The sequence below is a fragment of the Salmo salar genome, chromosome ssa03 (assembly GCF_905237065.1).
Source record: "Salmo salar chromosome ssa03, Ssal_v3.1, whole genome shotgun sequence".
NCBI classification, from domain to species: domain Eukaryota; kingdom Metazoa; phylum Chordata; class Actinopteri; order Salmoniformes; family Salmonidae; genus Salmo; species Salmo salar.
In genome coordinates this window covers 60,057,690-60,084,924 of record NC_059444.1, presented here as the reverse complement: position 1 = coordinate 60,084,924, position 27,235 = coordinate 60,057,690, and the positions used below count along the sequence as shown (strand labels likewise).

General features: G+C 41.7%; 2 protein-coding genes across 4 annotated transcripts in view; both read left to right on the top strand.

Moving 5' to 3' along the window:
• The window catches only part of LOC106601002 (protein phosphatase 1 regulatory subunit 1B), a 33,107-nt gene extending 22,941 nt beyond the window's left edge, over window positions 1-10,166 (top strand). For both annotated transcript variants that reach the window (XM_014192840.2, XM_014192839.2), the window contains exons 3-6: window positions 4,033-4,116; window positions 4,232-4,307; window positions 7,075-7,212; window positions 8,213-10,166. In XM_014192840.2, the coding sequence (XP_014048315.1) occupies window positions 4,033-4,116; window positions 4,232-4,307; window positions 7,075-7,212; window positions 8,213-8,334 (420 nt within the window). In that variant the 3' untranslated portion in view covers window positions 8,335-10,166. The remainder of the gene's footprint in view (window positions 1-4,032; window positions 4,117-4,231; window positions 4,308-7,074; window positions 7,213-8,212) is intronic.
• A 426-nt stretch (window positions 10,167-10,592) lies between these two features.
• On the top strand, window positions 10,593-25,994 carry LOC106601001 (stAR-related lipid transfer protein 3). 2 transcript variants are annotated; one of them, XM_014192837.2, is made up of 14 exons: window positions 10,593-10,696; window positions 14,066-14,310; window positions 15,406-15,483; window positions 15,693-15,770; window positions 15,905-15,958; window positions 16,526-16,643; window positions 17,097-17,198; window positions 17,311-17,459; window positions 17,893-17,955; window positions 18,788-18,883; window positions 23,249-23,328; window positions 23,480-23,584; window positions 23,759-23,852; window positions 23,961-25,994. In XM_014192837.2, the coding sequence occupies exons 2-14, from the start codon at window positions 14,092-14,094 to the stop codon at window positions 24,063-24,065; spliced, it is 1,341 nt and encodes a 446-aa protein (XP_014048312.1). In that variant the 5' UTR covers window positions 10,593-10,696; window positions 14,066-14,091; the 3' UTR covers window positions 24,066-25,994. The 2 variants fall into 2 exon arrangements, with proteins under 2 accessions (XP_014048312.1, XP_014048313.1); XM_014192838.2 differs by lacking the exon at window positions 15,406-15,483.
• Window positions 25,995-27,235: the final 1,241 nt, after the last annotated feature.

Below are 27,235 nucleotides of genomic sequence, written 5' to 3'. Positions count from 1 at the left end.
GTTGTCTACGTGGAAAATACATTGGATTTGAAAAAAGTCGTCAGCGTAAACTGTTGTTTTGAAGGTGAAATTTCAACCACAGGATTATATGATCATGGTAACCAATATTCAACATAGACAAACCTTGTATAAAATATGTTTAATTTTCACCTTTGAAACAACGTCATCTTCGACGTAATATCCACTATAAGATAGAAAGCAGTAGTCTGGGCAGCACCTCCTGCTGGAGAGCACCTTAGAGGCTGCTGTCCTATGTACATGGACTTGAAATCACTGGCCACTTTAACCAAGGAACACTAGTCACTTAAATAATGTTTACATATTTTGCATTACTCATCTTATATGTATATACTGTATTCTATACTTTTCTACTGTATCTTAGTCTATGCTGCTCTGACATTGCTCGTCCAAATATTTATACATTTTTAATTCCATTTTACTTTAGATTGGTGTGTATTGTTGTGAAATTGTTAGATATTACTGCACTGTTGGAGCTAGAAACACAAGCATTTTGCTTCATCCGCAATAACATCTGCATGTGACCAATAACATAGGTGTAGATCAAATCAAATCCAATCTCGTAGGTCTCCCATCCAGAGTTTTAACCAAGCCCATCACTGCTTAGCTTTAATATTTGTCACTGTCTATTACCAATATGCTAGTAATAAATATCTTGGATTCACTTCTCCATTCAACCAAAAATAAAAGTTCAAGAATAGAGATTAAATCAAATCAAACTGTATTTAGATTTTTGGTTGAAATGAAAACGTGAATCCAACATATCAATTGTTAATTCATTTGTAGACAAGCTGGAATTAAAGCCAGGCTCAGTGGCATCGATGGGGCTATCCATGCAGAAGATGATATTGATATTTGGTTGCATTGTCTACCGAACACAATTCAATATTACTTTTGTAAGACAGCAAATAGCCTAATGTGAAGGCTATTTTACAAACTAATGTAACAATATTTCTTCAACCTTAAAATGAGTGGCCACATTTTGAGGTTACTCTAACAATAAATGTCTTCTTATGTAATAATAGAAAGCGTTTATGTTCAGGTTTGCAGGTCTGTGGAAATCTTCACTACTGCTATAATAATCTGCATTGACTCTCAAACAGCATTGATCCCTTGCACCATGTACTTTAATGTAATCTCAACTGACTGCAATCCAGGTCATTTGGCCATGCTGTTAGATCAAACACAGTGATAACACATTCATTTGTTGTAGAAATAAACCAAACATCTCACATTGTATTCCCATTTGAACTTGAATGTGCTTTTAAATGGTTGAAAGCGCAGTGATAACACATTTTAAGTGACAACTAAACCAAATATAAGACATTGATCTTTTCATTGGAATTTGGTTGTAATTTTAGATCAGGGGTTCTCAAACCTTTTGGGGCCGGGGGACCCCTTTTGTGTTAGCAAATTCATCAGAGACCCGTTCGTGATCAGAACACAACTCGAGTGCGTTATTAACAACAGCCTACAAGGAGTTTTACTATGACGTCTGCAGTACATGGCTGGATGAACCAAGTCTCGGGCCCAGGGAAAGAACATTTAAAAGGCCTGCTTCTTGGCATCAGAGAGAACGTTCAGCAGTTTTCGATCTAATTTCCTGTAATTCTACACATTTTGTCATGGGACAGATGTTTTTTTTTTTTTATTGTTGCAGCTCTAAAGCTAATATCCTGCAATTCAACACAGAGAGAAAACTTTGCAGTTTTAAATTACAGTGCATTTATGTCAAATAAAAACACTTTTGGGGGGGAATGCTATTGAATAGAAAAATGTACAATTGGTGGAGTACTGTGGATACCAATAACACTGTGAGTCTCCCAGGCCTATGTTGCCCAGTATTAAGAACGTACACTGTAAGCATTTCACTGTTCGTCCACACCTGTTGTTTACGAAGCATGTGACAAATCAAATTGGATTTGATTTGATTGATTTGATTGTAGATTCATAATTTTACATTGTGTTGTTTTACACACGTTTAACTTATTCCACAGATCCTTGGCCAAAAGTCATTTAATATGTTGTTAGTAATATTCCCCCCAAAACAATTATGTAAAAAAAAAAAAAAAGAACCTCTGTTTTAGATGTTTAAAAATAATATTGATAACACATTGGGAATTCAACAAACCTTTGGCTGTCTTTTTGAGTGGGTGAAAATAGGTTGGAATCTCATTAATCAACGTACTAAATATTACCCAATTGTGTGCCCAGTGAGGAGACTTGTCATGAACTTCTCTGTTTTGACTTTCCAGGCTTCCATCCTTATAGTAGTGCACTGTTCATCTGACTTGAATGCATGTATCCAAAACAACTTACCACAGCAAGTTTGCAAACTGTTTTGATCTATTTAGACTGTGGGAGACTGTGTTTGTGAGTCAATGCACTGTGAGTGTTGTTGCCAAACCTTCACAGTAGGGTTCTACCTGGAATTAAAACTACAGAACAGAAGGCCCCATAAACTGTTCTCCTTGACCCTCTCTCTGCATTCCTTCCATTGTCAAATTAATGACCTTGTACTGTAGCTTAAGAATGCCAGTGTTGACAGAATGAGAGAGCCGTCTGCAGCGTACTGTGAGCACCCAGTTAGAGTGGTTAGCAGGTTACCCATTGGGACAGGTAGAACCCTACTGTGAAGGTTTGGCAACAACACTCACAGTGCATTGACTCGCAAACACAGTCTCCCACAGTCTAAATAGATCAAGCAGAAAACAGTTTGCAAACTTGCTGTGGTAAGTTGTTTTGGATACATGCATTCAAGTCAGATGAACAGTGCACTACTATAAGGATGGAAGCCTGGAAAGTCAAACAGAGAAGTTCATGACAAGTCTCCTCACTGGGCATATAGTAATTTTATCTTTATTTAACTAGGGAAGTCAGTTAAGAAAGATTATTATTTACAATGACAGCCTACTGGGAATGGTGGTTTAACTGCCTTGTTCAGGGGCAGAACAACAGAGTTTTACCTTGTCAGCTCAGAGATTTGAACCAGCAATCGAAAGGTTGCTGGCCCAACGCTCTAACCACTAGGCTACCTTCCGCCCCAGGAAGCCTAAAGGGAGTGAGCTCCAGTCTGCCTGCCACTGGTCTAGAGAGGCTGGAGAGAGGAGGGGAAAGAGGGGGAGAGAGGAGGGCAGTAATACCTACTATAGGGCCCTCACTGGAAACATTTTTTATCAATTAGTCGCATGTTTTTGTTTCTACATGTTTTTGTTTGCAGATATGCAAACATGAATTTATGCTCACAGACTTGTTTGCTTGAGTGACATAGTTTTGCATCAAACTACTGTTCTGCAGTGAATACCCACAGGCACATGTATATTGATTGGTAAACTATGTTTGTACCATATAATGTATATATCAACCATGTACTAAGTACAATGTATGTAATGACTAACGTAGAGTTCAGAGTGATACTGATTTCTCCCGGGGGGTTGCTCTGTTAATTGGGCTAAATCAGGGTCACACAGAGAGTTTCTATATATATATATATAGATATCTATAGATAGATAGATAGATATCTATAGATAGATAGATAAACTCACATTTAAACTATATATATATATATATATATATATATATATATATATATATATATATATATAGTTTAAATGTGAGTTTGCATCCTAACATTACACTTTACAAACATCACAGAAGACTGAAACATAACAAAACCATTTGACATAGAAACACAGGATTTTCTGTGGATTTTTTTTTTTTAAATGAAATTATGAAAAATACTAATAACATTGCACCCATGAGGCCACTAGAGGGCACTTTGGTCATTCGACTGCAGGAAAGGGACCTATGTGACATAATTGGATGTGCTCTGTTCTGATGACCTCTTGTTGACCCCTAACCTCTGACCCCCTGGCCTGCCCCGACAGTACTCAGACTTGACTCCTTGCCTGGAGTCAAATTAGGAGAACTGGACACATTACAAGCGCTGATGAGATAGCTTACACCCAAAAAAACAAATACCAGATTCTCTTCTTCTCTCTCGTGTGTGTCTAGATCCGGCGCCGGCGGCCTACACCTGCAACACTGTTCAGAGTGGCAGACCAGTGTTCTCCTGAGGATGATCAGTCCACCCATCAGGTAACAGAGCGCCCCTAGTGCCTCAGAGGATAACTGCATGTCACCCTATAGTCATGTGAATGGTTGCGTTATTTCAAAATTGTAGACTACATTCAACTTGTTCTTCCTTCCACAGTGGATTGTAGGAGAGAATGGGGTACTCAAGCCCAAGCGAGTCAACCCAAATGTGTATCAACCACCATCCCTGAAAGGTAAGAGTATAGCTGACTGAGTAAGTAGTGTATACATGTCCTCTGTATGGTGAATTATCCCTGTGTTGATACTGTGTTTACCTTGCTTTACTGTTCTGTTGCCTCCTGCTTATATTATTAGTGAAATGGGGGCAGTGGGGTAAGATGCACGTGACAAATTAATACAAGTCAAGTCAAGTCAATCAGTTGAGTAGAGTAGGTACTATACTGTATATACTGTACTATACTGTAGAGTAGGTACTACACTGTATATACAGTATCTCACAAAAGTGAGTACACCCCTCACATTATTGTAAATATTTGAGTATATCTTTTCATGTGACAACACTGAAGAAATGACACTTTGCTACAATGTAAAGTAGTGAGTGTACAGCTTGTGTAACAGTGTAAATTTGCTGTCCCCTCAAAATAACACAACACACAGCCATTAATGTCTAAACCGCTGGCAACAAAAGTGAGTACACCCCTAAGTGAAAATATCCAAATTGGGCCCAATTAGCCATTTTCCCTCCCCGGTGTCATGTGACTCGTTAGTGTTACAAGGTCTCAGGTGTGAATGGGGAGCAGGTGTGTTAAATTTGGTGTCCTCGCTCTCACACTCCCCCATACTGACTGGTCACTGGAAGTTCAACATGGCACCTCATGGCAAAGAACTCTCTGAGGATCTGAAAAAAATAATTGTTGCTCTACATAAAGATGGCCTGGACTATAAGAAGATTGCCAAGACCCTGAAACTGAGCTGCAGCACGGTGGCCAAGACCATACAGCGGTTTAACAGGACAGGTTCCACTCAGAACAGGCCTCGCCACAGTCAACCAAAGAAGTTGAGTGCACGTGCTCAGCGTCATATCCAGAGGTTGTCTTTGGGAAATAGACGTGTGAGTGCTGCCAGCATTGCTGCAGAGGTTGAAGGGGTGGGGGGTCAGCCTGTCAGTGCTCAGACCATATGCCGCACACTTCATCAAATTGGTCTGCATGGCTGTCGTCCCAGAAGGAAGCCTCTTCTAAAGATGATGCACAAGAAAGCCCGCAAACAGTTTGCTGAAGACAAACAGACTAAGGACATGGATTACTGGAACCCTGTCCAGTGGTCTGATGAGACCAAGATAAACTTATTTGGTTCAGATGGTATCAAGCGTGTTTGGCGGCAACCAGGTGAGGAGTACAAAGACAAGTGTGTCTTGCCTACAGTCAAGCATGGTGGTGGGAGTGTCATGGTCTGGGGCTGCATGAGTGCTGCCGGCACTGGGGAGCTACAGTTCATTGAGGGAACCATGAATGCCAACATGTACTGTGACATACTGAAGGAGAGCATGATCACCTCCCTTCGGAGACTGGGCCGCAGGGCAGTATTCCAACATGATAACGACCCCAAACACACGTCCAAGACGACCACTGCCTTGATAAAGAAGCTGAGGGTAAAGGTGATGGACTGGCCAAGCATGTCTCCAGACCTAAACCCTATTGAGCATCTGTGGGGCATCCTCAAACGGAAGGTGGAGGAGTGCAAGGTCTCTCACATCCACCAGCTCCGTGATGTCGTCATGGAGGAGTGGAAGAGGACTCCAGTGGCAACCTGTGAAGCTCTGGTGAACTCCATGCCCAAGAGGGTTAAGGCAGTGCTGGAAAATGATGGTGGCCACACAAAATATTGACACTTTGGGCCCAATTTGGATATTTTCACTTAGGGGTGTATTCACTTTTGTTGCCAGCGGTTTAGACATGAATGGCTGTGTGTTGTGTTATTTTGAGGGGACAGCAAATTTACATTGTTATACAAGCTGTACACTCACTACTTTACATTGTAGCAAAGTGTCATTTCTTCAGTGTTGTCACATGAAAAGATATACTCAAATATTTACAAAAATGTGAGGGGTGTACTCACTTTTGTGAGATACTGTATGTGCAAGAGGGATTTCTTCTATGGAAATATAGACACATGTTTTGCTTATATATATATATATATATATATATATATATATATGTATATGTATATATATATGTATATGAGAGAAAGACGGCTGTGAGTCACTGAGTGTGAGTCTGTGCAGCTCTGGATCATCCAGGATTACCAAAGGAGCATATACAGCAGATAGACAGACAAACACACACACACAGACACACACAGACACAGTTGTAAATGTTGCTTCATACTTGTTGTTTCACGCAGAGCCATAAACATAGAGCATGTGTAAGTAAGACCAGAAAAAAATCTGTTTGGAGACTTGTCAGTAGATGTTAATTAAAGAATTAAAGGGGGATTACTATATGCGTGTAGAGTGTTATTATAATAACCCAGTCTGTGTTCCTGTATCAGTATTCGATTCTTCATTAGCTGAGAGAGAGAGAGAGAGAGACAGACAGACAGATGCACGCCAAGGTGACCTAGACAGAGAGGGATTATGAGAGAGCAGGGTGAGTCAGCATTTTTTAGAGAGCAAAAGAACAGAGGACCAGACAGGAGAAATTAACGGATAAAAACAAATGCAGGAAAGAGTAAAGACGTGTGTGTATATATAGGACACAAATGTATTATACCAGTCCATTACAAACTATAAAACATGAACGTGCTGGCTATTTGTCTGTATGTCTGTCTTGCTGGGTGATTGGCTGGCTGCTTATCTGTCTGTCTGGCATGCATCTGAAAGCCCGTATGACGCATGGTAACGTTGACAGTGTTGAAGCCTGGTAAACCCAAAACAACCTATCCGTCTCTCCCTTTGTCCCTGTGTGTGTTCCTGTGTATCATGTGTATGTGTGCGTCCAGCCGTCCAGAAGATGGCTGAGGCACACATGCAGAACCTGGGTGTCTACCCCCCCTTGGAAGACCCCTTTGAGGGGGAGGAGTACGACGACTACCCCTGTCATGAGGAGAGGGAGGAGAGATTCCCCACCAAAGCTGCTGGTGAGATAGGGATTCCATACACTGTCAACCAGTAACACACTATATACACTCACTCATATAATCGCATTGATGCTTTCACCAATGGTGTAACCGGCTTACATGTTAAGCTGTGTGTATAGCCATTGTTATTCAGTGCCCACTTTTAAGTCAAATGGGATGAACGTTGCACTATGCCATGTTCAAAACAGCAGGGTCTCAGATAAAGTCTTCTCTGCGACAAGTAGCAGTGATATTACATAAGCACATATTAGCATCACTCCACCAAATCTATCAGAGAGCACAGCAGACCTCCCTGTGCTTCCATCCTGCCCTGTGCCAGTCAGGGGCCAGAGATGCTTAGCCACGGCTAACAGTCTATCTGCTTTCTCTGTGGCATCAGTACTGATGCTGGGCTGCCAACCCAGATGGCAGAGCTTCCTAGTGAAATCTCTCCTGTAGCATCGTTAAATGCTGTTTCATTGGCTATTACTGTCATCATTTTTCTGTAAATCTGTCGTTTGAACGCAACACGGCTGCAGAGTGGCTGTAGTGTCACACATCGCTAGACAGGGACTCTTAAAGATACATTGAAGTAGGATGTGATTATCCTCACTAGAGCAATTGCCTAATTAGGCCTGCATACACATGCACATTTATACAGAAGACACTTTTATATGTACTGGTATGATTCAGACGTGTATACCATGTTCCACACACACACATGTATTTCTACACACACACTCACAGGAGGCACATGCCTGACCAGGAAATGACAGGTAGAACCAGATTACCATAGACTGGTTTGGGAGTAGAGTTATTATGATGTCCCATAAATTGATTAACCTCTTTTCCCTAGTGCTGTTTGTTTACCTTCCCTGCATGTCTTTTCTGAAACATCCAAATCCACAAATCTAAGTAGTCATCAAGCTTCCTTGTGTAAAAGGTTAGTGGTTTGATTTGAAGGAGATCAGTGTGTGCTGCTGTTCTTTGACATCATCTCTTGTCTCCTTTGACCCCCAAGCGACCAGCACCACAGATCAATCAGAGAAGCCGGATGAAGAGGAGGAAGAGAAAGAAGAGGAAAAGACGGAAGAAAAGACAGAGGAGAAGGCAAAGAAAGTGCGCAAAAGTGTAAAGTTTTAACACTACTTTAAACAACAAAATAATGAAGGGAGAGATGGATGGTTGCAGATGTGTGAATGATTGAGTGAATGAGTGATTTAATGTGTGAACGTGTGAGTGAGAAAGAGAGCTTCTAAGTTTGAATGGTGCATATTCAAATTAAATGAATGAATGAATGAATGAATGTAGGTAGGTACTGTTAGCAAATCTGTGAGCAAAGAATCTGTACATTAATCTAGAAGGGGAGAGGGGGGAGAGGGAGGGAGAGCGAGTGTAATAGATATCGCCCTTGTGAAGAGGTGAGGAGTGGCTCCTTAGAGCTAATGAGACTAGTGGATAGGGCAAGGTCACCAAGGTCACTGTGACCTTGAGGTCCCTCACTGCAACGCTAGTCTTCTCTTCCATGTCAGGGGAACCATTCATTCACTTCTTACTTTCTAGCTTTGCTCTTTAATGTTACAGAGCAATGGAATAATGGCTAGAAATAATAACTACACATGACACTCAAAATAACAGCTTCAGTATAGAACACACACACACACACACACACACACACACACACACACACACACACACACACACACACACACACACACACACACACACACACACACACAGAGAGATGGAGAGAGGAGATATCATCAGTCTCTGACTATCGGTCCAGACTATATTCTAAAGCTGCTCCATTACTGTGCAGATATGATAATACAGACTCCCATATGGGTTCCTTTCAAAATCACAAAGACCTGTATTATGTGTACCAAATTTCACTCTGGCCTAGATTGGATATCTCTGCAGCCTAATCATATTGAGATCTTGTTCTTGGAAGAAGTGAGCAGCTGCTGCCATCTTGTGGCAAGATAGGGGATGTAGAATAACCAGAGAGTATGTATTGACATGGATTTATATACAATAAACTGTGCACTGCATAGGCCTTCAAATAATATGCATCTATATAATTGAAATGATCTAGATTTGTAATGCATTTGAAACATTTATTTGTGATGCATTTGAAGTTATTTTTGGTGCCCATCAAAGCTATTTGTGTCAATGATGTACTCTGGGTGTATGTGAGGATGCCATGCTTTTGTAAAAGTAGTCCAATTTAGTTTTTTTGTGAGAAAAAAAATGTATTCATTTTGTATACAGAATCAGATTCTTATTGTTTGTTTGTTTAAATCATTTCCTGTGTAAAGACCTATTAATCAACTTAGCTGTATATGGTCTCTCTCTGTTGAACAATTGTCACAACGTTTAGTAACCTTTTAGTCACGACTTGGATAACTGTGTTTTTCATATTCTCATGAAAACCAATACAGACAATACAATACATAGTGACTCTCTTTCTCTCTCTCTCTCTTCCTGCTGAAATGGAATGACACATTTGAATATACAAATATTCACCCTCAGAATGTCATTATCATCATATACTCATTGATAATGTCAGTCTAATAAACAGTTTTCTTTATTTCCATCACATCTGTTCTCCAACTGCAGGATTGCTTGAGTCAGCGGAATACATTTGTTGTAGTGTCACAGTTGAATGTCTCAATCTGTACCAACTGTTAATATATAGTAATTGTTTTGATTCTCTTTTTGTTGGACAAAGTGTTGAGACATATGGCACCTACTCCCTCCATTGTCTGGCTGTAGTGAGCATCCTCTCCTTCTCCAAGTCTATCTATCCTCATTGTTCAATAGACGAGTGCCATGACAAGAATGAACTCTAATCGCACTATTCTTCTTTATTCCACTTTTTGTTTTCATTTTTTTTTTCTGTACTTGTTAAAAATGTAGACATTTCAATGTGAGCAACAATATCTAAATAAACACATTTTCCTGATTTGAAATTACTTTGTGTGTGTGTCCTGGTGGGTGAAACTAATCTTAAAATCCTAAAACTTTGAAAATATACTTTATAGAATAATATATATGACCGCACAAAATGATTGCCACAAGATGGTCAGTATTTCACACCCTATGATGCAATGAATGAACATGACCCACATTCCAGAAGGAATTCTGATACTTCTGATGGTATGTTCTTCAAGTGGAGTATGTCAGAAAACACCCTCATGGAAAACAAAACTGGCAAAGTCAGCTGACAAATTAAAAATAGGCTTCCTAGAAAGTATGCTAATTAATTTCTTTGGACTGATATTGCAACAATAGACAAATATAATGGTAGGTCCTTTAATATTGCATTTGTAGCTTAAGTAGCCTAATGCTACTGTCAGATGAAAAACAAATAGCTAACATTGTACCACCATAGACATTAAAACCAGATTACCACAAATCTAAACCGGAAGTGAGATAGTGACCCGTTTCATGTAAAAGGTATTCCCGGAAGATACGTTTCGTAGATGATGATGTACTAAATCAGGTGAGTTAAAGGCTCAGGACTACAGTTTTTCCTTTTTAAATTCAAACCAATTTCGTTTGGTCATTGTTCAGATGTGAAAGTTGTATCCTATTTATTTATATTTAATTGTAATATATTCATGAGAATGGGGTGTATACTGTGGCTATGTTGTTAGCTAGCTAATGGTAATGCTAAAGACAGCGCTAGCACTGTTGTTTTCTCCACTTGTAATGCAAGCCTATATCAATTAAATATTACCCCCAGTATTATATACTAATTGTACATGTGTGTACGTAAACGGAACCTGCATGTATTGCTAAGCCAGTTGTCACTAGCCAGTTTCAGTTTAGCTGTCAGCTAGCTTGTTAGCTAACTAGCTATCTACCGTAGCTAGTTAGCTATGTAACGTTACCTAGTTATTGTACAGTTTTAGTACCATTTCTAATGCAGTGATTTATGTCGACTGGTTTTGATATGACTGTCTGAGCATAACTCATTCAAGTTGGTCACTTATGTAATTTGGCTGGCGGTACACAGGCCAGATCTCAGGGTTAATTGCTTGTCTGTAGGAGGGTAATTTAGCCTAATGTGTTGTGTTTAGTCTTCAACTGATGCATTCCATGTTAATCAATACTGTAAATGGGCCTACTCAGAATCAGATAAATCAACAGCATTTATTGGTATCTCTAACAGTCGATTGTTCGAAGTAACTTGTTTACTTTATTAGAGGGTGGGGCAGGCCATCACAGTGAATATCAACTCTTGTTGATTGACTAAATCTATCTTTACGCTTTCCGTGCATGTATGCCTTTTTACTGAAAACACTGTGTTGTGTTACGTTTTCCTTGTGAGGTATTTACATTTTAATTCAATCACTTTTTGACAGCACTTTTTGTACCTGAATGCCAAAACATCAAAGAGATAAAGGTGCTCAAAGTTGACCCATTTTTGCATACCCCACCATAATATGAGACATCAATATCTTCATCACTGGAAAAGATAAACTGTTCAGATTGATATAATTTAAAAGCTTACAAACAGGGTATTGGGAAATTCAGAAGATCACCAGGCAATAATTCTGTATGATCTAATGTCTAGAATAGAATATCATCATTGATGCTGATCAAATCAAATGTTATTGGTCGCCTATACACACAATTAGCAGATGTTATTGTGGGTGTAGCGAAATGTGTGTGTTCCTAGCTCCAACAGTGCTGTAATATCTAACAATACACAACAATACAAGCTAATCTAAAAGAATGGAATTAAGAAATATAGACATATTAGAACAAGCCATGTCTGAGTCCGGAGTATAATTAAGTGTGTGTGATGTATAAGCAGTATGTGGATAGAAAATGTAGTATGTGGATAGAAAATGTAGTATATCTGAAGAATACATAAGATACAATAGTATATGTATAGCAATAGTTGAATAAGATGGCCTTGACTAGAATACAGTACAGTGCATTCGGAAAGTATTCAGACCCCTTGACTATTTCTACATTTTGTTGCAGCCTTATTCTAAAATTGATTAAATTCATATTTTCCCCTCATCAATCTACACACAATACCCTATAATGACAAAGCGAAAACAGGTTTTTAGAATTTTTTGCAAATGTATTTAAATACAAATACTTTATTTTCATAATTATTCAGACCCTTTGCTATGAGGCTCGAAATTGAGCTCATGTGCATCTTGCTTCCATTGATCATCCTTGAGATGTTTCTACAACTTGGAGTCCGCTGGACATCCCTTCAAATGAGTGATTCAGCTATTTCAGCCATACCAGTTGCTGACAGGTGTATAAAATATAGCACAAAGCCACACTATCTCCGTAGACAAACAGTGACAATAGAATGGCCTTATTGAAGAGCTCGGTGACTTTCAACGTGACACTGTCATAGGATACCACCTTTCCAACAAGTCAGTTTGTCAAATTTCTGACCTGCTAGAGCTGCCTCAGTCAGCTGTTAGTGTGAAGTGGAAGCGTCTAGGAGCAACAACGGCTCAGCCGCGAAGTGGTAGGCCACACAAACTCACAGAACGGGACCACCGAGTGCTGAAGCACGTAAAATCGTCTGTCCTTGGTTGCAACACTCACTACCGAGTTCCAAACTGCCTTTTGGAAAGCAAGGTTGGCACAATAACTGTTTGTTGGGAGCTTCATGAAATGGGTTTCCATGGCCGAGCAGCTGCACACACTAAGATCACCATGTGCAATACCAAGCGTTGTCTGGAATGGTGTAATGCTCGCAATTGGACTCTGGAGCAGTGGAAACACGTTCTCAGGAATGATGAATCACGCTTCACCATCTGGCAGTCTGACTGACGAATCTGGGTTTGGCAGATGCCAGGAGTACATTACCTGCCCCACTGCATAGTGCCAACTGTAAAGTTTGGTGGAGGAGGAATAATGGTCTGAGGCTGCTTTTCATGGTTCGGGCTAGGCCTCTTAGTTCCAGTGAAGGGAAATCGTAACGCTACTGCATACAATGACATTGTTGACGATTCTGTGCTTCCAACTTTGTGGCAACAGTTTGGGGAAATCCCTTTCCTGTTTCAGCATGACATTGCCCCCGTACACAAAGCGAGGTCCATACAGAAATGGTTTGTCGACATCGGTGTGGAAGAACTTGACTGGCCTGTACAGAGCCCTGACCTCAACCCCATCGAACACCTTTTGGATGAATTATAATGCCGACTGCGAGCCAGGCCTAATCGCCCAACCTCACTGATGCTCTTGTGGCTGAATGGAAGAAAGTCCCATCAGCAATGATCCAACATCTGGTGGAAAGCCTTCCCAGATATCCTGTTATAGCAACAAAGGGGGACCAGCTCTATATTAATGCCCATGATTTTGGAATGAGATGTTCAACGAGCAGGGGTCCTCATACTTTTGACCACGTAGTGCATGAGAATCAAAAAAATAAAAATGGCATTTGTGTTTTTAGAATTTACGTTAAACTCGTTTTTTTCAAGATATAGTCATAGTTCGACAACACTGTAAGCTTTTAAATTATAGCAAACTCCACCATTTATCTTTTCCAGTGATGAAGACATGGATGTCTCATGGTAGGGTGGGGTATGCAACATGGGTAAACTTTGAGCACCTTCATCTCCTGAATGTTTTGGCACTTCTTCCTTGGGCAAACCTGTATGGAAAGTTTTGTTTAAATTTAAAGGGATGCTGTCAAAAAGTGATTGAGTTCAAATGGATTTACCCTCTGATTTTTTTTTTTCTCTTCTAACATCCCTAAACACTGGGCCAGTTTCCCAGACACAGATACTCCATCCAAATATCTTTTTAGTCCAGGACTAGGCTTGATCTGCTTCTGAGAGATCAGCTCACTGGCCACACCTCACCATTACTCCCCCTCTCTCTGTCCCAGGTGGATTGGCCCCTCTCTTAGTAGGAATGCCGGGCGGAGTCGACTATGGGGAGTTTGGGGGGAGCCTTCCTGCCATCGCCTCTCTGAATGCGTCCTACTCCACCACTGTATCCCTACCCTCCCCCCACTACCTGGTGGTGCCCCCTGGGGAGAAGAAGGTCATCTCGGACGTCCGTCGCACCTTTTGCCTCTTTGTCACCTTTGACCTCCTCTTCATCTCCCTGCTGTGGATCATCGAGCTCAATGTGAGTTCACTCGTTGTCAATCTATTTCTACTCTCTTATTTTATTTATATTTATTTTGTTTAACCTTTATTTGGCTAGGAAAGTCAGTTAAGAACAAATGATTATTTACGATGACGGTCTACCCCTAACCTGGACAATGCTGGGCCAATTGTGCGCTGCCCTAATGGACTCCCAATCACGGCCGGTTGTGATACAGCCTGGAATTGAACCAGGGTCTGTAGTGATGCCTCTAACACTGAGATGCAGTGCCTTAGACCACTGTACAACTTGGGAGCCTGTTTTATTGTTGCTTTCTCTCATGTGTCTCACCTGTTGTTCTCTGCCCCATGTTTTTGACTTTTTCTCAGTATCACTCTCCGTACTTATTTTCACTGTTCTATATTATGCCAATTGTATATATTGTGTGTGTGTGAACCACTGGGTATACACTGAGTATACCAAACATTAAGAACCCCTTCCTCTACAAGGTGTCGAAAGCATTCCACAGGGATGCTGGCCTTTTCTTTCCCGTGATGACTGTCAAGTTGGCTGGATGTCCTTTGGCTAGTGGACCATTCTTGATACACACGGGCAACTGTTGAGTGTAAAAAAAAACTGCAGTTTTGCAGTTCTTGACACAAACCGGTACGCCTGGCACCTACTACCATACCCTGTTCAAAGGCACTTAATTTTTTTTTTGTTGCCCATTCACCGTTTAAAAAGCATACATGCACAATCCATGTCTCAATGCTTAAAAATCCACCTTTAACCTGTCACTTCCTCTTTTTTAACAAGTGACATCAATAAGGGATCATAGCTTTCACCTGATCAGTCTGTCATGGAAAGAGCAAGTGTTCTTAATGTTTTATATACTCAGTGTATTGCTCTTATCTCTTTACCACTTCCTTAAAATTGTGAACAAGATTGTTGGTCAGATTCCCAGCAGAGCTGTTAACATTTTACTTTCGGTTATTTTCTCTCAGCGTGTGTCAGTTACTTTCTCTCATTATGTCAGCGGTCCCCTAATGATGATGGTATGTAAGTGTGTTATAGGAAGAGCTTGCCTCTGGCTGCATGTTTTACATATGGTTCTACTCTTGCTTTGTCCCACTGCAGATCAATAACTCCATTTGGCAGAGCCTTGAGCTGGAGGTTGTCAAGTACAACTTTCAGTCCTCCTTCTTTGACATCTTTGTGAGTGTAAACGATCAAGCTATAATTGTAATGGGTCAGAAAGTCATACGTTTGAATGAACTGAACGTACTGTCACGGTTATTCACATGCCGATGCTTGCCTTGATTGAAAGCAAAGTTGTCATGGCCAGCTCTCACAATCACATACAGAAATAACTTTTAGTTTTACTGTTTTCTGGTTTGTCTTTTTTTTCTTTTTCTCCACCATAGCTCCTTGCCTTGTTTCGTTTCCTGTGTCTCCAGTTGGGCTATGCTGCTCTACGTCTGAGGCACTGGTGGGTCATTGCGGTAAGAGCGCTTCTTGAGACGGACCGACAGACTGGTACCTAGATGGACTGATTGTCATATGTGGTGTGCTGACTGCTCTCACCCAATACCAGCTGTGAAAGCTCATTGTTTTTAACAGTGTTTCATTCTCATAGATCACCACTCTAGTGACCAGCTCCTTCCTTGTAGCCAAAGTCATTCTCTCCAATGTGAGTGCCTCCCCCTCTCCTCTTACCAGAAACCGTTTTGACTGAGCTCCACACTTGTCTGTGTTCTGAGCCACTTCACATTTTCACTTCTCTATTCAATTAGAACATGAAAATATTGTCAGTTTGTCTGTAGTTGACCTTTACTGTGTACTCAGCATGGTAGGGATGATATATTAAAATCTATTCTGATCTGAGTTAAGCCTTTCTTCTGCCCTCTGTGTCTACACGCCGTGTCGACAGCCTGAAGCCACACACCCCTACAATCTCTTCGCTATTTTTTTATAACGAAGGGGAAGGAGACAAAATGTTGCTGTTGTCAAGATACTGCTCAGCATAATTTCTCAGAAATGGCTTAAGTAGTAGTGTTTATTCAAATGGAATATGGCTGTCTACACAAGTGTATGTCAGAGTCCCAAATGCCACCCTTTCCTCTATAGTGCACTACTTTTGACCAGACCCTTATGGACCCTGGTCAAAAGTAGTGAACTAAATGGGGATTAGGGTGCCATTTGGGATGTAGCCTATATATACCACTTGTCTCAGACTGACATGTCATTTCTCACACAGCTGCTATCCCAGAATGCTTTTGGCTATGTGTTACCCATCATATCCTTTGTGGTGGCGTGGCTGGAGACGTGGTTCCTGGACTTCAAGGTGCTCTCCATAGAGGCTGGTGATGAGAGAGGTGAGTCACAGAGCGATGGATACATTTGAATGGGTCAGTGGAAACTCCTGGACATGTTTGTTCAGTCATTTTGCCAGATAGCACATGAATATGCAAAAGAAGAGAACTGGCCACCCCTCAGAGCCTGGTTCCTCTAGGTTTCTTCCTAGGTTCTGGCCTTTCTAGGGAGTTTTTCCTAGCCACCGTGCTTCTACACCTGCATTGCTTGCTGTTTGGGGTTTTAGGCTGGGTTTCTGTACAGAACTTTGAGATGTCAGCTGATGTAAGAAGGGCTTTATAAATACATTTGATTTGAAGGTTTGTGCCCTCAGGAAATCCCCTCAGAAGGAGGAAGTGGGTTGTAGTGGACAGACATAAGTAGGGATGGAATGATGCATTGGATAATGGAATTGACAAAGAGGAGAGGAAGATATAGTCTTTTACGTCTCCCTTTATGGTCTCTGTCTCCCTCAGCCTACCTAGCAGCAGTGAACGCAGCGTCGGAGCGAGCTTCCATGATCTACCCACGTGCTGTGTCTGAAGGACAGTTCTACTCTCCACCTGAATCCCTCGCAGGTACCACACTACATCTCCCTTATAATTCTCAATGTCTTTCTCAATCTTCTATGTCTCTCTTTCTCTTTTGTTTCCTAACTAATCTCCATGCTACCTGTGTTATGCTGGCCAGGGTCTGAGGAGGACCTGGATGAGGAGGGGCTGGGTCGCAGGGCAGTCTCCCCCCATGAGAAGGAGCTGGTGAGGCAGGGTAAAGAGGCCATGGCCGTGGTGGAACAGATCCTGGCCCAGGAGGAGAACTGGAAGTTTGAGAAGAACAATGTGAGTGGCTAGTTCAGGGGCGTCAAACTCATTCCATGAAGGGCCGGGTGTCTGCTGGTTTCTCTTATTTCCTTTCAATTTGTATCCAGTTAAGACCTAGACAATCAGGTGAGGGGAGTTGCTAACTAATCAGTGACCTTCATTGGTCAATCAAGTACAAGGGAGGAGCAGACACTTGGCCCTCCATGGAATGAGTGACACCTGTGCGCCAGTTGCTTCTAGTTAGCTACTTGTTGTTGTACGCTGTCAGTTTGTGGGTTGGACACAAGATGGTTTAATAGTGACAGATTTACTGGATGTTGCTAATATGTATTATTATTATTAGTATTTAAAAATGTAATAAAGTATGTACTGTAAGTCGCTCTGGATAAGAGCGTCTGCTAAATGACTAAAATGTAAATGTAAAATGATATGTTGTTTCTCCTTTTGTCAGGACATGGGGGATTCTGTGTACACACTGGAGATCCCCTTCCATGGAAAGACCTTCATTCTCAAGGTACACGGTCATCACTGTTTATTTCTGTGTATGGCATTTGCTTTCATAACGTGTAGCTTGTCCGGTGTAAGTATTTGGCACATTGGGCTATATGCCTTCGGAAAGTATTCACACCCCTTGACTTATTCCACATTTTGTTACGACGTTATTCGAGAATGGATTAAATACATATTTTTTCCTCAGCAATCTACACACAATACCCCATAATGACAAAGCGAAAACGGGTTGTTCGACATTTTTGCAAATTTATAAGAAATACATAAATATGAGACTTGAAGTTGATCTCTGGTGCATCCAGTTTCCATTGATCATCCTTGATGTTTCTACAACTTGTTTGGAGTCCACCTTTGGTAAGTTCTGGATGCGCCACTCGGGAGCCCGAGTGGCGCAGTGGTCTGAGGCACTGCATGTCAGTGCTAGAGACGTCACTACAGCACCCTGGTTCGAATCCAGGCTGTATCACAACCGGCCGTGATTGGGAGTCCCATAGGGCAGCGCACAATTGGCCCAGCGTCGTCCAGGTTTGGGCGGTGTAGGCCATCATTGTAAATAAGAATATATTCTTAACTGACTTGCCTAGTTAAATAAAGGTTACTATTTAATTGATTGGACATGATTTGGAAAGGCACACACTTTGACAGTTGACAGTGCATGATGAGGGTAAAAAATGATTTAATCCATTTTAGAATAAGGCTGTAATGTAATAAAATGTGGAAAAAGTCAAGGGGTTTCAATACTTTCTGAAGGCACTGTATATCATATATTCAAGGTCTTCGTAGACTGTTTGATAGGTTTTGTATTTATAGCTATGTGTTTGTGTTGTCTGTCCCAGGCCTTCATGCAGTGTACAGCAGAGCTAGTGTACCAGGAGGTGATCTTACAGCCAGAGAAGATGGCCCAGTGGAACAAAACCGTTTCTGGCTGCCAGGTAACCTACACTATCCTCTCTCCTCTTTTTCTCATGACTAGTCATCAGACAAACAGGCTTAACCTAGTACAGTGAACCTACTGTGAACCAATTTGTTATGATTTGGATAAATTGTTGTGGCCCATATGATGGTGATGTAGAGGTTAACCTAGGCCCTGTGTGTCCCCAGGCGCTCTCATTTGTTGACTTCTGCAACCGTAAAAGCCTTGGTTTCATGCATGTTAACATCAGAAGCCTCTTCCCTAAGTTTGCTTTATTCACTGCTTTAGCACACTCCGCCAACCCTGATGTCCTAGCCGTGTCTGAATCCTGGTTTAGGAAGGCCACCAAAAATTCTGAAACTTCCATCCACAATTACAACATTTTCCATCAAGACAGAACTGTTAAAGGGGGCGGAATTGCAATCTACTGTAGAGAGAGCCTGCAGAGTTCTGTCATTCTATCCAGGTCTATGCACAAACAGTTTGAGCTTCTACTTTTAAAGATCCCTCCCTCCAGAAATAAGTACCGTAATTTCCGGACTATTAAGCGCACCTGAATATAAGCCTGAATTAAAAAATATATATATATTATTTTGAACATAAATAAGCCGCACATGTCTATAAGCCGCAGGTGCCTACCCGTACATTGAAACAAATGAACTTTACACAGGCTTTAACGAAACACGGCTTGTAACAGAAATAAATAGGCTTTAACGAAACACGGCTTGTAACAAAAATAAATAGGCTTTAACGAAGCACGGCTTGTAACAAAAATAAATAGGCTTTAACGAAACACGGCTTGTAACAAAAAATAAAAAATTTGCAGTAAACAGTAGCCTACCAAGAAAGTCATTGGTCACTATCTTCCTCCTCCTGTGCACTGAAACCATCTCCTTCGGTGTCGGAGTTGAAAAGCCTCAGAATTGCTTCATCCGATATTGGATCGTTTTCATTGTCGCTCTCGTCACTTTCATCCGGAGGCAAATCCCCCGCTGAGCCCTCTTCAACACGCAGCAGTCCAGCCTTTCAAAACCCGTTGATGATAGTGGATTTTTTGACAATGCTCCACGCTGTCAGGACCCACTGGCAGACTTGACCATAAGTTGCTCTTCGCATGCGGCCCGTTTTAGTGAAGGATTTCTCCCCACTTGTCATCCAAGCCTCCCACTGAACACGAAGCGCCACCTTAAATGCACGATTTACACTGATGTCGAGTGGCTGCAAATACTTTGTTGTGCCCCCAGGAATCAGGGTGACAAAATGACTACCGTAATCAGAATGATGGGAAGTTTGAGAGTGCTCGATTTAATCTAAACAGTAAACAAAAAAGTTGTTTGACCTTAACCCGTTCGGCAATTTCATTGGTCTAATGAAAGCTTCATGCTGCCAAAAAACAGAGCACGTCACAGAATGTATTATTATTTTTTTTTTATAATTGAAAGTGGGAAAAATCCATATATTAGCCGCGTCATTGTTTATGCCGCGAGGTTCAAAGCCTGGGAAAAAAGTAGTGGCTTATAGTCCGGAAATTACGGTATGTGAATTGATTGCCCCCCATCTATCGTCAGAGTTCGTACTGCAAGGTGACCTAAATTGGGATATGCTTAACACCCCGGCCGTCCTACAATCTAAGATAGATGCCCTCAATCTCACACAAATTATCAAGGAACCTACCAGGTACAACCCCAAATCTGTAAACATGGGCACCCTCATAGATATCATCCTGACCAACTTGCCCTCTAAATACACCTCTGCTGTTTTCAACCGGCATCTCAGCGATCACTGCCTCATTGCCTGTGTCCGTTATGGGTCCGCGGTCAAACGACCACCCCTCATTACTGTCAAACGCTCCCTAAAACACTTCAGTGAGCAGGCCTTTCTAATCGACCTGGTCCAGGTATCCTGGAAGTATATTGACCTCATCCTGTCAGTAGAGGATGCCTGTGTTGTTCTATAAAAGTGCTTTCCTCACCATCTTAAATAAGCATGCCCCTTTCAAAAAAATGTAGAACTAAGAACAGATATAGCCCTTGGTTCACTCCAGACTTGACTGCCCTTGACCAGCACAAAAACACCCTGTGGCGTACTGCACAAACTTCGAATAGTCCCCGTGATATGCAACTTTTCAGGGAAGTCAGGAACCAAAACACACAGTCAGTTAGGAAAGCAAAGGCTAGCTTTTTCAAACAGAAATTTTCATCTGGCAGCACTAATTCCGAAAAGTTTTGGGACACTGTGATGTCCATGGAGAATAAGAGTACCTCCTCCCAGCTGCCCACTGCACTGAGACTAGGAAACACTGTCACCACTGAAAAATCCACGATAATCAAGAATTTCAATAAGCATTTCTCTACGGCTGGCCATGCTTTCCACCTGGCTACCCCAACCCCGGCCAACAGCTCTGCACTCCCCGCAGCAACTGGCCCAAGCCCCCCCCCCCCGCTTCTCCTTCACCCAAATCCAGATAGCTGATGTTCTGAAAGAGTTGCAAAATCTGGATCCCTACAAATCAGCTGGGCTAGACAATCTGGACCCTCTCTTCCTAAAATTATCCGCCGCCATTGTTGCAACCCCTATTACTAGTCTGTTCAACCTCTCATATCGTCTGAGATTCCTAAAGATTGGAAAGCAGCCGCGGTCATCCCCCTCTTCAAAGGGCGAGACACTCTAGACCCAAACTGTTATAGACCTATATCCATCCTGCCCTGCCTTTCTAAAGTCTTCAAAAGCCAAGTGAACAAACAGATCACCGACCATTTCGAATCCCACCGTACCTTCTCCACTGTGCAATCTGGTTTCCGAGCTGGTCACAGGTGCACCTCAGCCATGATTATGGTCCTAAACGATGTCATAACCGCCATCAATAAAAGACAGTACTGTGCAGCCGTCTTCATCGACCTGGCCAAGGCTTTCGACTCTGTCAATCACTGTATTCTTACCGGCAGACTCAACAGCCTTGGTTTCTCTGACTGCCTCGCCTGGTTCACTAACTACTTCTCAGAGTTCAGTGTGTCAAATCGGAGGGGCTGTTGTCCGGACCTCTGGCAGTCTATGGGGGTGGCACAGGGTTCAATTCTCAGGCCGACACTTTTCTCTGTACATATCAATGATGTCGCTCTTGCTGCTGGTGATTCTCTGATCCACCTCTACGCAGACGACACCATTCTGTATACATCTGGCCCCTCTTTGAACACTTAACAAACCTCAACGAGCTTCAACGCCATACAACTCTCCTTCTGTGGCCTCCCAACTGATTTTAAATGCTAGTAAAACGAAATGCATGCTCTTCAACCGATCACTGCCCGCGCCCGCCCGCCCTACTAGCATCACTACTCTGGACGGTTCTGACTTAGAATATGTGGACAACTATAAATACCTAGGTGTCTGGCTAGACTGTAAACTCTCCTTCCAGACTCATATTAAGCATCTCCAATCCAAAATGAAATCTAGAATTGGCTTCTTATTTCACAACAAAGCCTCCTTCACTCATGCTGCCAAACATACCCTCGTAAAACTGACTATACTACCGATCCTTGACTTTGGCGATGTCATTTACAAAATAGCCTCCAACACTCTACTCAGCAAATTGGATGCAGTCTATCACAGTGCCATCCATTTTGTTACTAAAGCCCCATATACTACCCACCACTGCGACCTGTATGCTCTCGTTGGTTGGTCCTTGCTACATATTCGTCGCCAAACCCATTGGCTCCAGGTCATCTATAAGTCTTTGCTAGGTAAAGCTCCGCATTATCTCACTGGTCACCATAGCAACACCCACCCGTAGCACGTGCTCCAGCAGGTATATTTCACTGGTCATCCCCAAAGCCAACACCTCCTTTGGCTGCCTTTCCTTCCAGTTCTCTGCTGCCAATGACTGGAACGAATTGCAAAAATCACTGAAGTTGGAGACCTATATCTCCCTCACTAACTTTAAGTGTCAGTTTTCAGAGCAGCTTACCGATCGCTGCAGCTGTACACAGCCCATCTGTAAATAGCCCATCCAACCAAGTATCTCATCCCCATATTTGTTTTTCTGCTCTTTTGCACACCAGTATTTCTACTTGCACATCCTCATTTGCACATCTCTCACTCCAGTGTAAATTGCTAAATTGTAATTACTTCGCCACTATGGCCTATTTATTGCCTTACCTCCTTACTTCATTTGCACACACTGTATACATATTTTTCTATTGTGTTATTGACTACGTTTGTTTATCCCATGTGTAACTCTGTTGTTTTTGTCGCACTGCTTTGCTTTATCTTGGCCAGTTCACACTTGTAAATGAGAACTTGTCCTCAACTGGCCTACCTAGTTAAATAAAGGTGAAAAAAATAATAAATGATGCCAAAGGCTGACATTGCTCTCCATTTGTTCCTTTAGATCCTCCAGAGGGTGGATGACAACACCCTGGTGTCATACGATATCTCTTCCGGGGCAGCAGGGGGGGTAGTGTCTGCCAGGTAACTCAACACAACATGGACTACTTCGAATATGGAGTCACCCTGTTCCCTATGTAGTACATTTTATAGGGTGCCATTTTATATAGGGTGCCAACCCTCATTTTGTCCATGTTTTGAATGTTAAAGTAATTCAAGTCCTTGTATCCCTCAGGGACTTTGTGAATGTGAGGCGGGTGGAACGCAAACGAGACTGCTACATCTCTGCTGGCATGGCAACCGACCATGACGCCAAGCCTCCGCACAGTCGCTATGTCAGGTCTGGCCTTGCCTCTAGACAGCCTCATTTCACTGGGAACAATACTGAAAGCAGATCATGTCAACCAAACTATTCATGCTAATTAGCTGATATGTGATATTACCATTCTTCTCTTTCTCTCTTTCTTTCTTTCCCTTCCATTTTTTTTTTCTCTCTTTTTCTTTTCTTCTCTAGAGGTGAGAATGGTCCAGGAGGGTTTGTGGTCCTGAAGTCCAGCAGTAACCCCTCGGTTTGTACCTTTATCTGGGTGCTCAACACAGACCTCAAGGTAAGAACAGACTGTTGAGGATGGTTTGTATGTGCTTGTTGCTTTGATATATTGTCAGTGGGCTGGAGAAGCAGTATAACTTTCTTGTCTGATCTTGTTTTGTCTCAGGGTCGACTGCCCCGCTACCTTATCCACCAGAGTCTGGCTGCCACCATGTTTGAGTTTATGGCCCATCTACGCCAGCGCATCACTGACCTACGGTCCACTCGCTAGATGCCCTCTCACTTACTTCCTGTAGGGAAGCTGGATGCCTACAACCCACAGCGCCACCGCAGGTTTGGTGGTGTCACTGCAGATTTTTAGGAACACCTACATTTGGAAGTGCACCTGAGATTATGGTGGATATCAAACGTACTTAGACTAGAGGAAAGTCAACATCATAGCAGATGGGAGACTGCTGTGTCTGCACTTTCACCGGTCTTTTAGATGTGAGGAGGTCTGGTGCTGTCAGAGGAGATGTTCCTCTTCTCCCATGGACTCCATGTTGTTTTTAAACATAGTTACATAAAAATGTAACTTTTCTGCTGTTTCTCTCACTGGGATGCTAGTGCTGGATGCATCTCCCTCCATCCAAAACGTCTAACAGTATTGAAAGTGTAATGGTCGGATTAGGACTATGCTTGACGAGACTTGATGAAGGCGGATGTCTTTTTGACTGCGTAGGTTTTTTTCCTCTCTCACTGGAAGTGAACTGGTGCAATGACTGTGGGTTTGCTGCATCAGACCGCTAACTCTGAGCCTTACTCTACCGCACATTTATGTTAGCCGTAGACTCTGTTTTGCTTTTTTCTTGTTATTTTTCCACTGTCTTCACTGTCATTCTCTTGTAACCGGGGAAACCGCTACACATGACCACATTATGAACAAAAATGGAGCTGTTGGAACACGTTGAACCCACAGTGTGTCCCTTTTTGTCCTCGTTGACCCTCACTGCACTGTTATCCATGGAAGTTGACTGTAGGATTGCTGTGGTCCTCCAACCACTAGGGGGCAACACCACCACTGATCTACAACAGGAGACCACCTACTTAATGGAGCTCAAGATGGGTGGTTGTGATGACTTATCGGTCGCTCATGGGTTCATAAAGAGTTTCAGATACTCTACTCTTCCGTGCCAAGCCTTTAGTGGCCTTTTTAGCTAGAGGGAATCCATCTGCCCTTAATGATGGCTGATCTAAATTGTGACTGTATTGGTAAATGTATCGCAGCCTTCTGAAATGAGCCTTTACCGCAGACATACTATAGATGGAGAAGTGGCAGTAAATTTAATTATGTGATTATTTATGTTAAACATTTATCATTGTGGTGGATGCAATATTGAAATTGACTATAATTGGAGTTCTGATTCTCTACTGTCTGTATGTAATAAGAATATGACAGCTCATCGATGGCAAAGCAAGCTGCTTTGCATATCACAACCTTCAGCCATCAGCCTGCTGTGTGCATGTTGATGCAGTGCTGAATGTCTAGTATGTCAGGTCATTGAACATTACGCTTGTGAGAACTCATGTTCCCCTCTCATGCCTTGCAGTCCTGTAAAAAAAAAATCATAATTGGAACTTGCTCTGTTTTTGGCTCCACTCTATTTTAGGGCCCTAGTTAACAGGCTTAGCTACATCATTATTGTATCAGAACAGAAACAAAACATGTTGAACAGGCTGTCTGAAAGTGAAAATAAGGTCTTCGATTTCCATGAAGAAGAAAGAGAAAGTCTGAAGTTAATTTGAACAGTTTGCCATCTGTGAGTGGGAGTTTCACACTTAAGTCAGTTCTGTAAATCCCTTAACTAATAATTGGGCTGAGAAAGCAGTTGGTTGGTTTGGTGCCTTTGTCACAGTGACAGAAATGGGCATAGTGTTGCTGTGACCACACTTTTCTGTCATTGTTAGGACTTATCTATTACTAGAATATCACTTGTTTGCTAAAGGTATGTGTTTAAAGGTTGTTTCTTTTTTAGTTTTGTATGTTTTCTTTTCTATGATTGTTCTAATGTTTTGAAATCATACGAACTGCAGATAATTTACAAAAATGTGTCAATTTTAAGATCATTTTCAAAAATTTTAACAGGATACTGACCAACTTTTTTTTTTTTTAAAACAGAAGATTAGCCCGCCTCGAATCTCTAATAAAATGTTGAAATTAGTTATTGATGAAACATCCTGACTCCCATTTCTCAGCCTTTCCAGTAAACAAACCCCTCAACCCTGTAACACAAACTGTCCAAGATGCCTGGGTGAGTAGGTCATCCTATAGGCCTACATAGAAAGGCCCGATTTACTTAATGTACACTTGTGATATTAGGAGTGACTCCGCTGAAAAGGAAGATTTCACAGGGAAGGTGTCTGGGGTCACAAGCAGTTGATTTTAAACCACTGTGTGTTTGTTAACCTCTCTAGGGTATGTGGGACGAAATCGTCCCACCTAGTCAACAGCCAGTGGAATCGAGTGGCGCGATATTCAAATACCTTAGAAATGCTATTACTTCAATTTCTCAAACATATGACTATTTTACACCATTTTAAAGACAAGACTCTCGTTAATCTAACCACATTGTCCGATTTCAAAAAGGCTTTACAACAAAAGCAAAACATTAGATTGTCAGGAGAGTACCCAGCCAGAAATAATCACACACCCATTTTTCAAGCTAGCATATAATGTCACAAAAACCAAAACCACAGCTAAATGCAGCACTAACCTTAGATGATTTTCATCAGATGACACTCCTAGGACATTGTTATACAATACATGCATGTTTTGTTCAATCAAGTTCATATTTATATCAAAAAACAGCTTTTTACATTAGCATGTGACGTTCAGAACTAGCAAACATACCGAAAACTTCCGGTGAATTTACTAAATTACTCACGATAAACGTTGACAAAAAATATAACAATTATTTTAAGAATTATAGATACAGAACTCCTTTATGCAATCGCGGTGTCAGATTTTTAAAATAGCTTTTCGGCAAAAGCACATTTTGCAATATTCTGAGTAGATGGCTCGCCATCACGGGCTAGCTAATTTGACACCCACCAAGTTTGGCGTTCACTAAACTCAGAATTACTATAAGAAAAATTGGATTACCTTTGCTGTTCTTTGTCAGAATTCACTCCCAGGACTTCTACTTCATCCACAAATGTTGTTTTGGTTCAAAATAATCCATAGTTATGTTCAAATATCCTCTGTTTTGTTCTTGCGTTCAAGACACTATCCGAACGGTGACGCGCGGACGCGTATCGTGACAAAAAATGTCAAAATATTCCATTACCGTACTTCGAAGCATGTCAAACGCTGTTTAAAATCAATTTTTATGCGATTTTTCTCGTAAAATAGCGATAATATTCCGACCGGGAGTCGTTGTTTTCGTTCAAAGACTCAAAGAA

Bases quoted from the DNA above. Each gene is read 5' to 3' on its own strand.
- LOC106601001 (XM_014192837.2), top strand. From the start codon at position 14,092: ATGCCGGGCGGAGTCGACTATGGGGAGTTTGGGGGGAGCCTTCCTGCC. The intron at 15,484-15,692 runs GTGAGTGTAAAC...TCTCCACCATAG, and splicing joins CCTCCTTCTTTGACATCTTT to CTCCTTGCCTTGTTTCGTTT. The intron at 23,329-23,479 runs GTAACTCAACAC...TGTATCCCTCAG, and splicing joins GGGGGGGTAGTGTCTGCCAG to GGACTTTGTGAATGTGAGGC.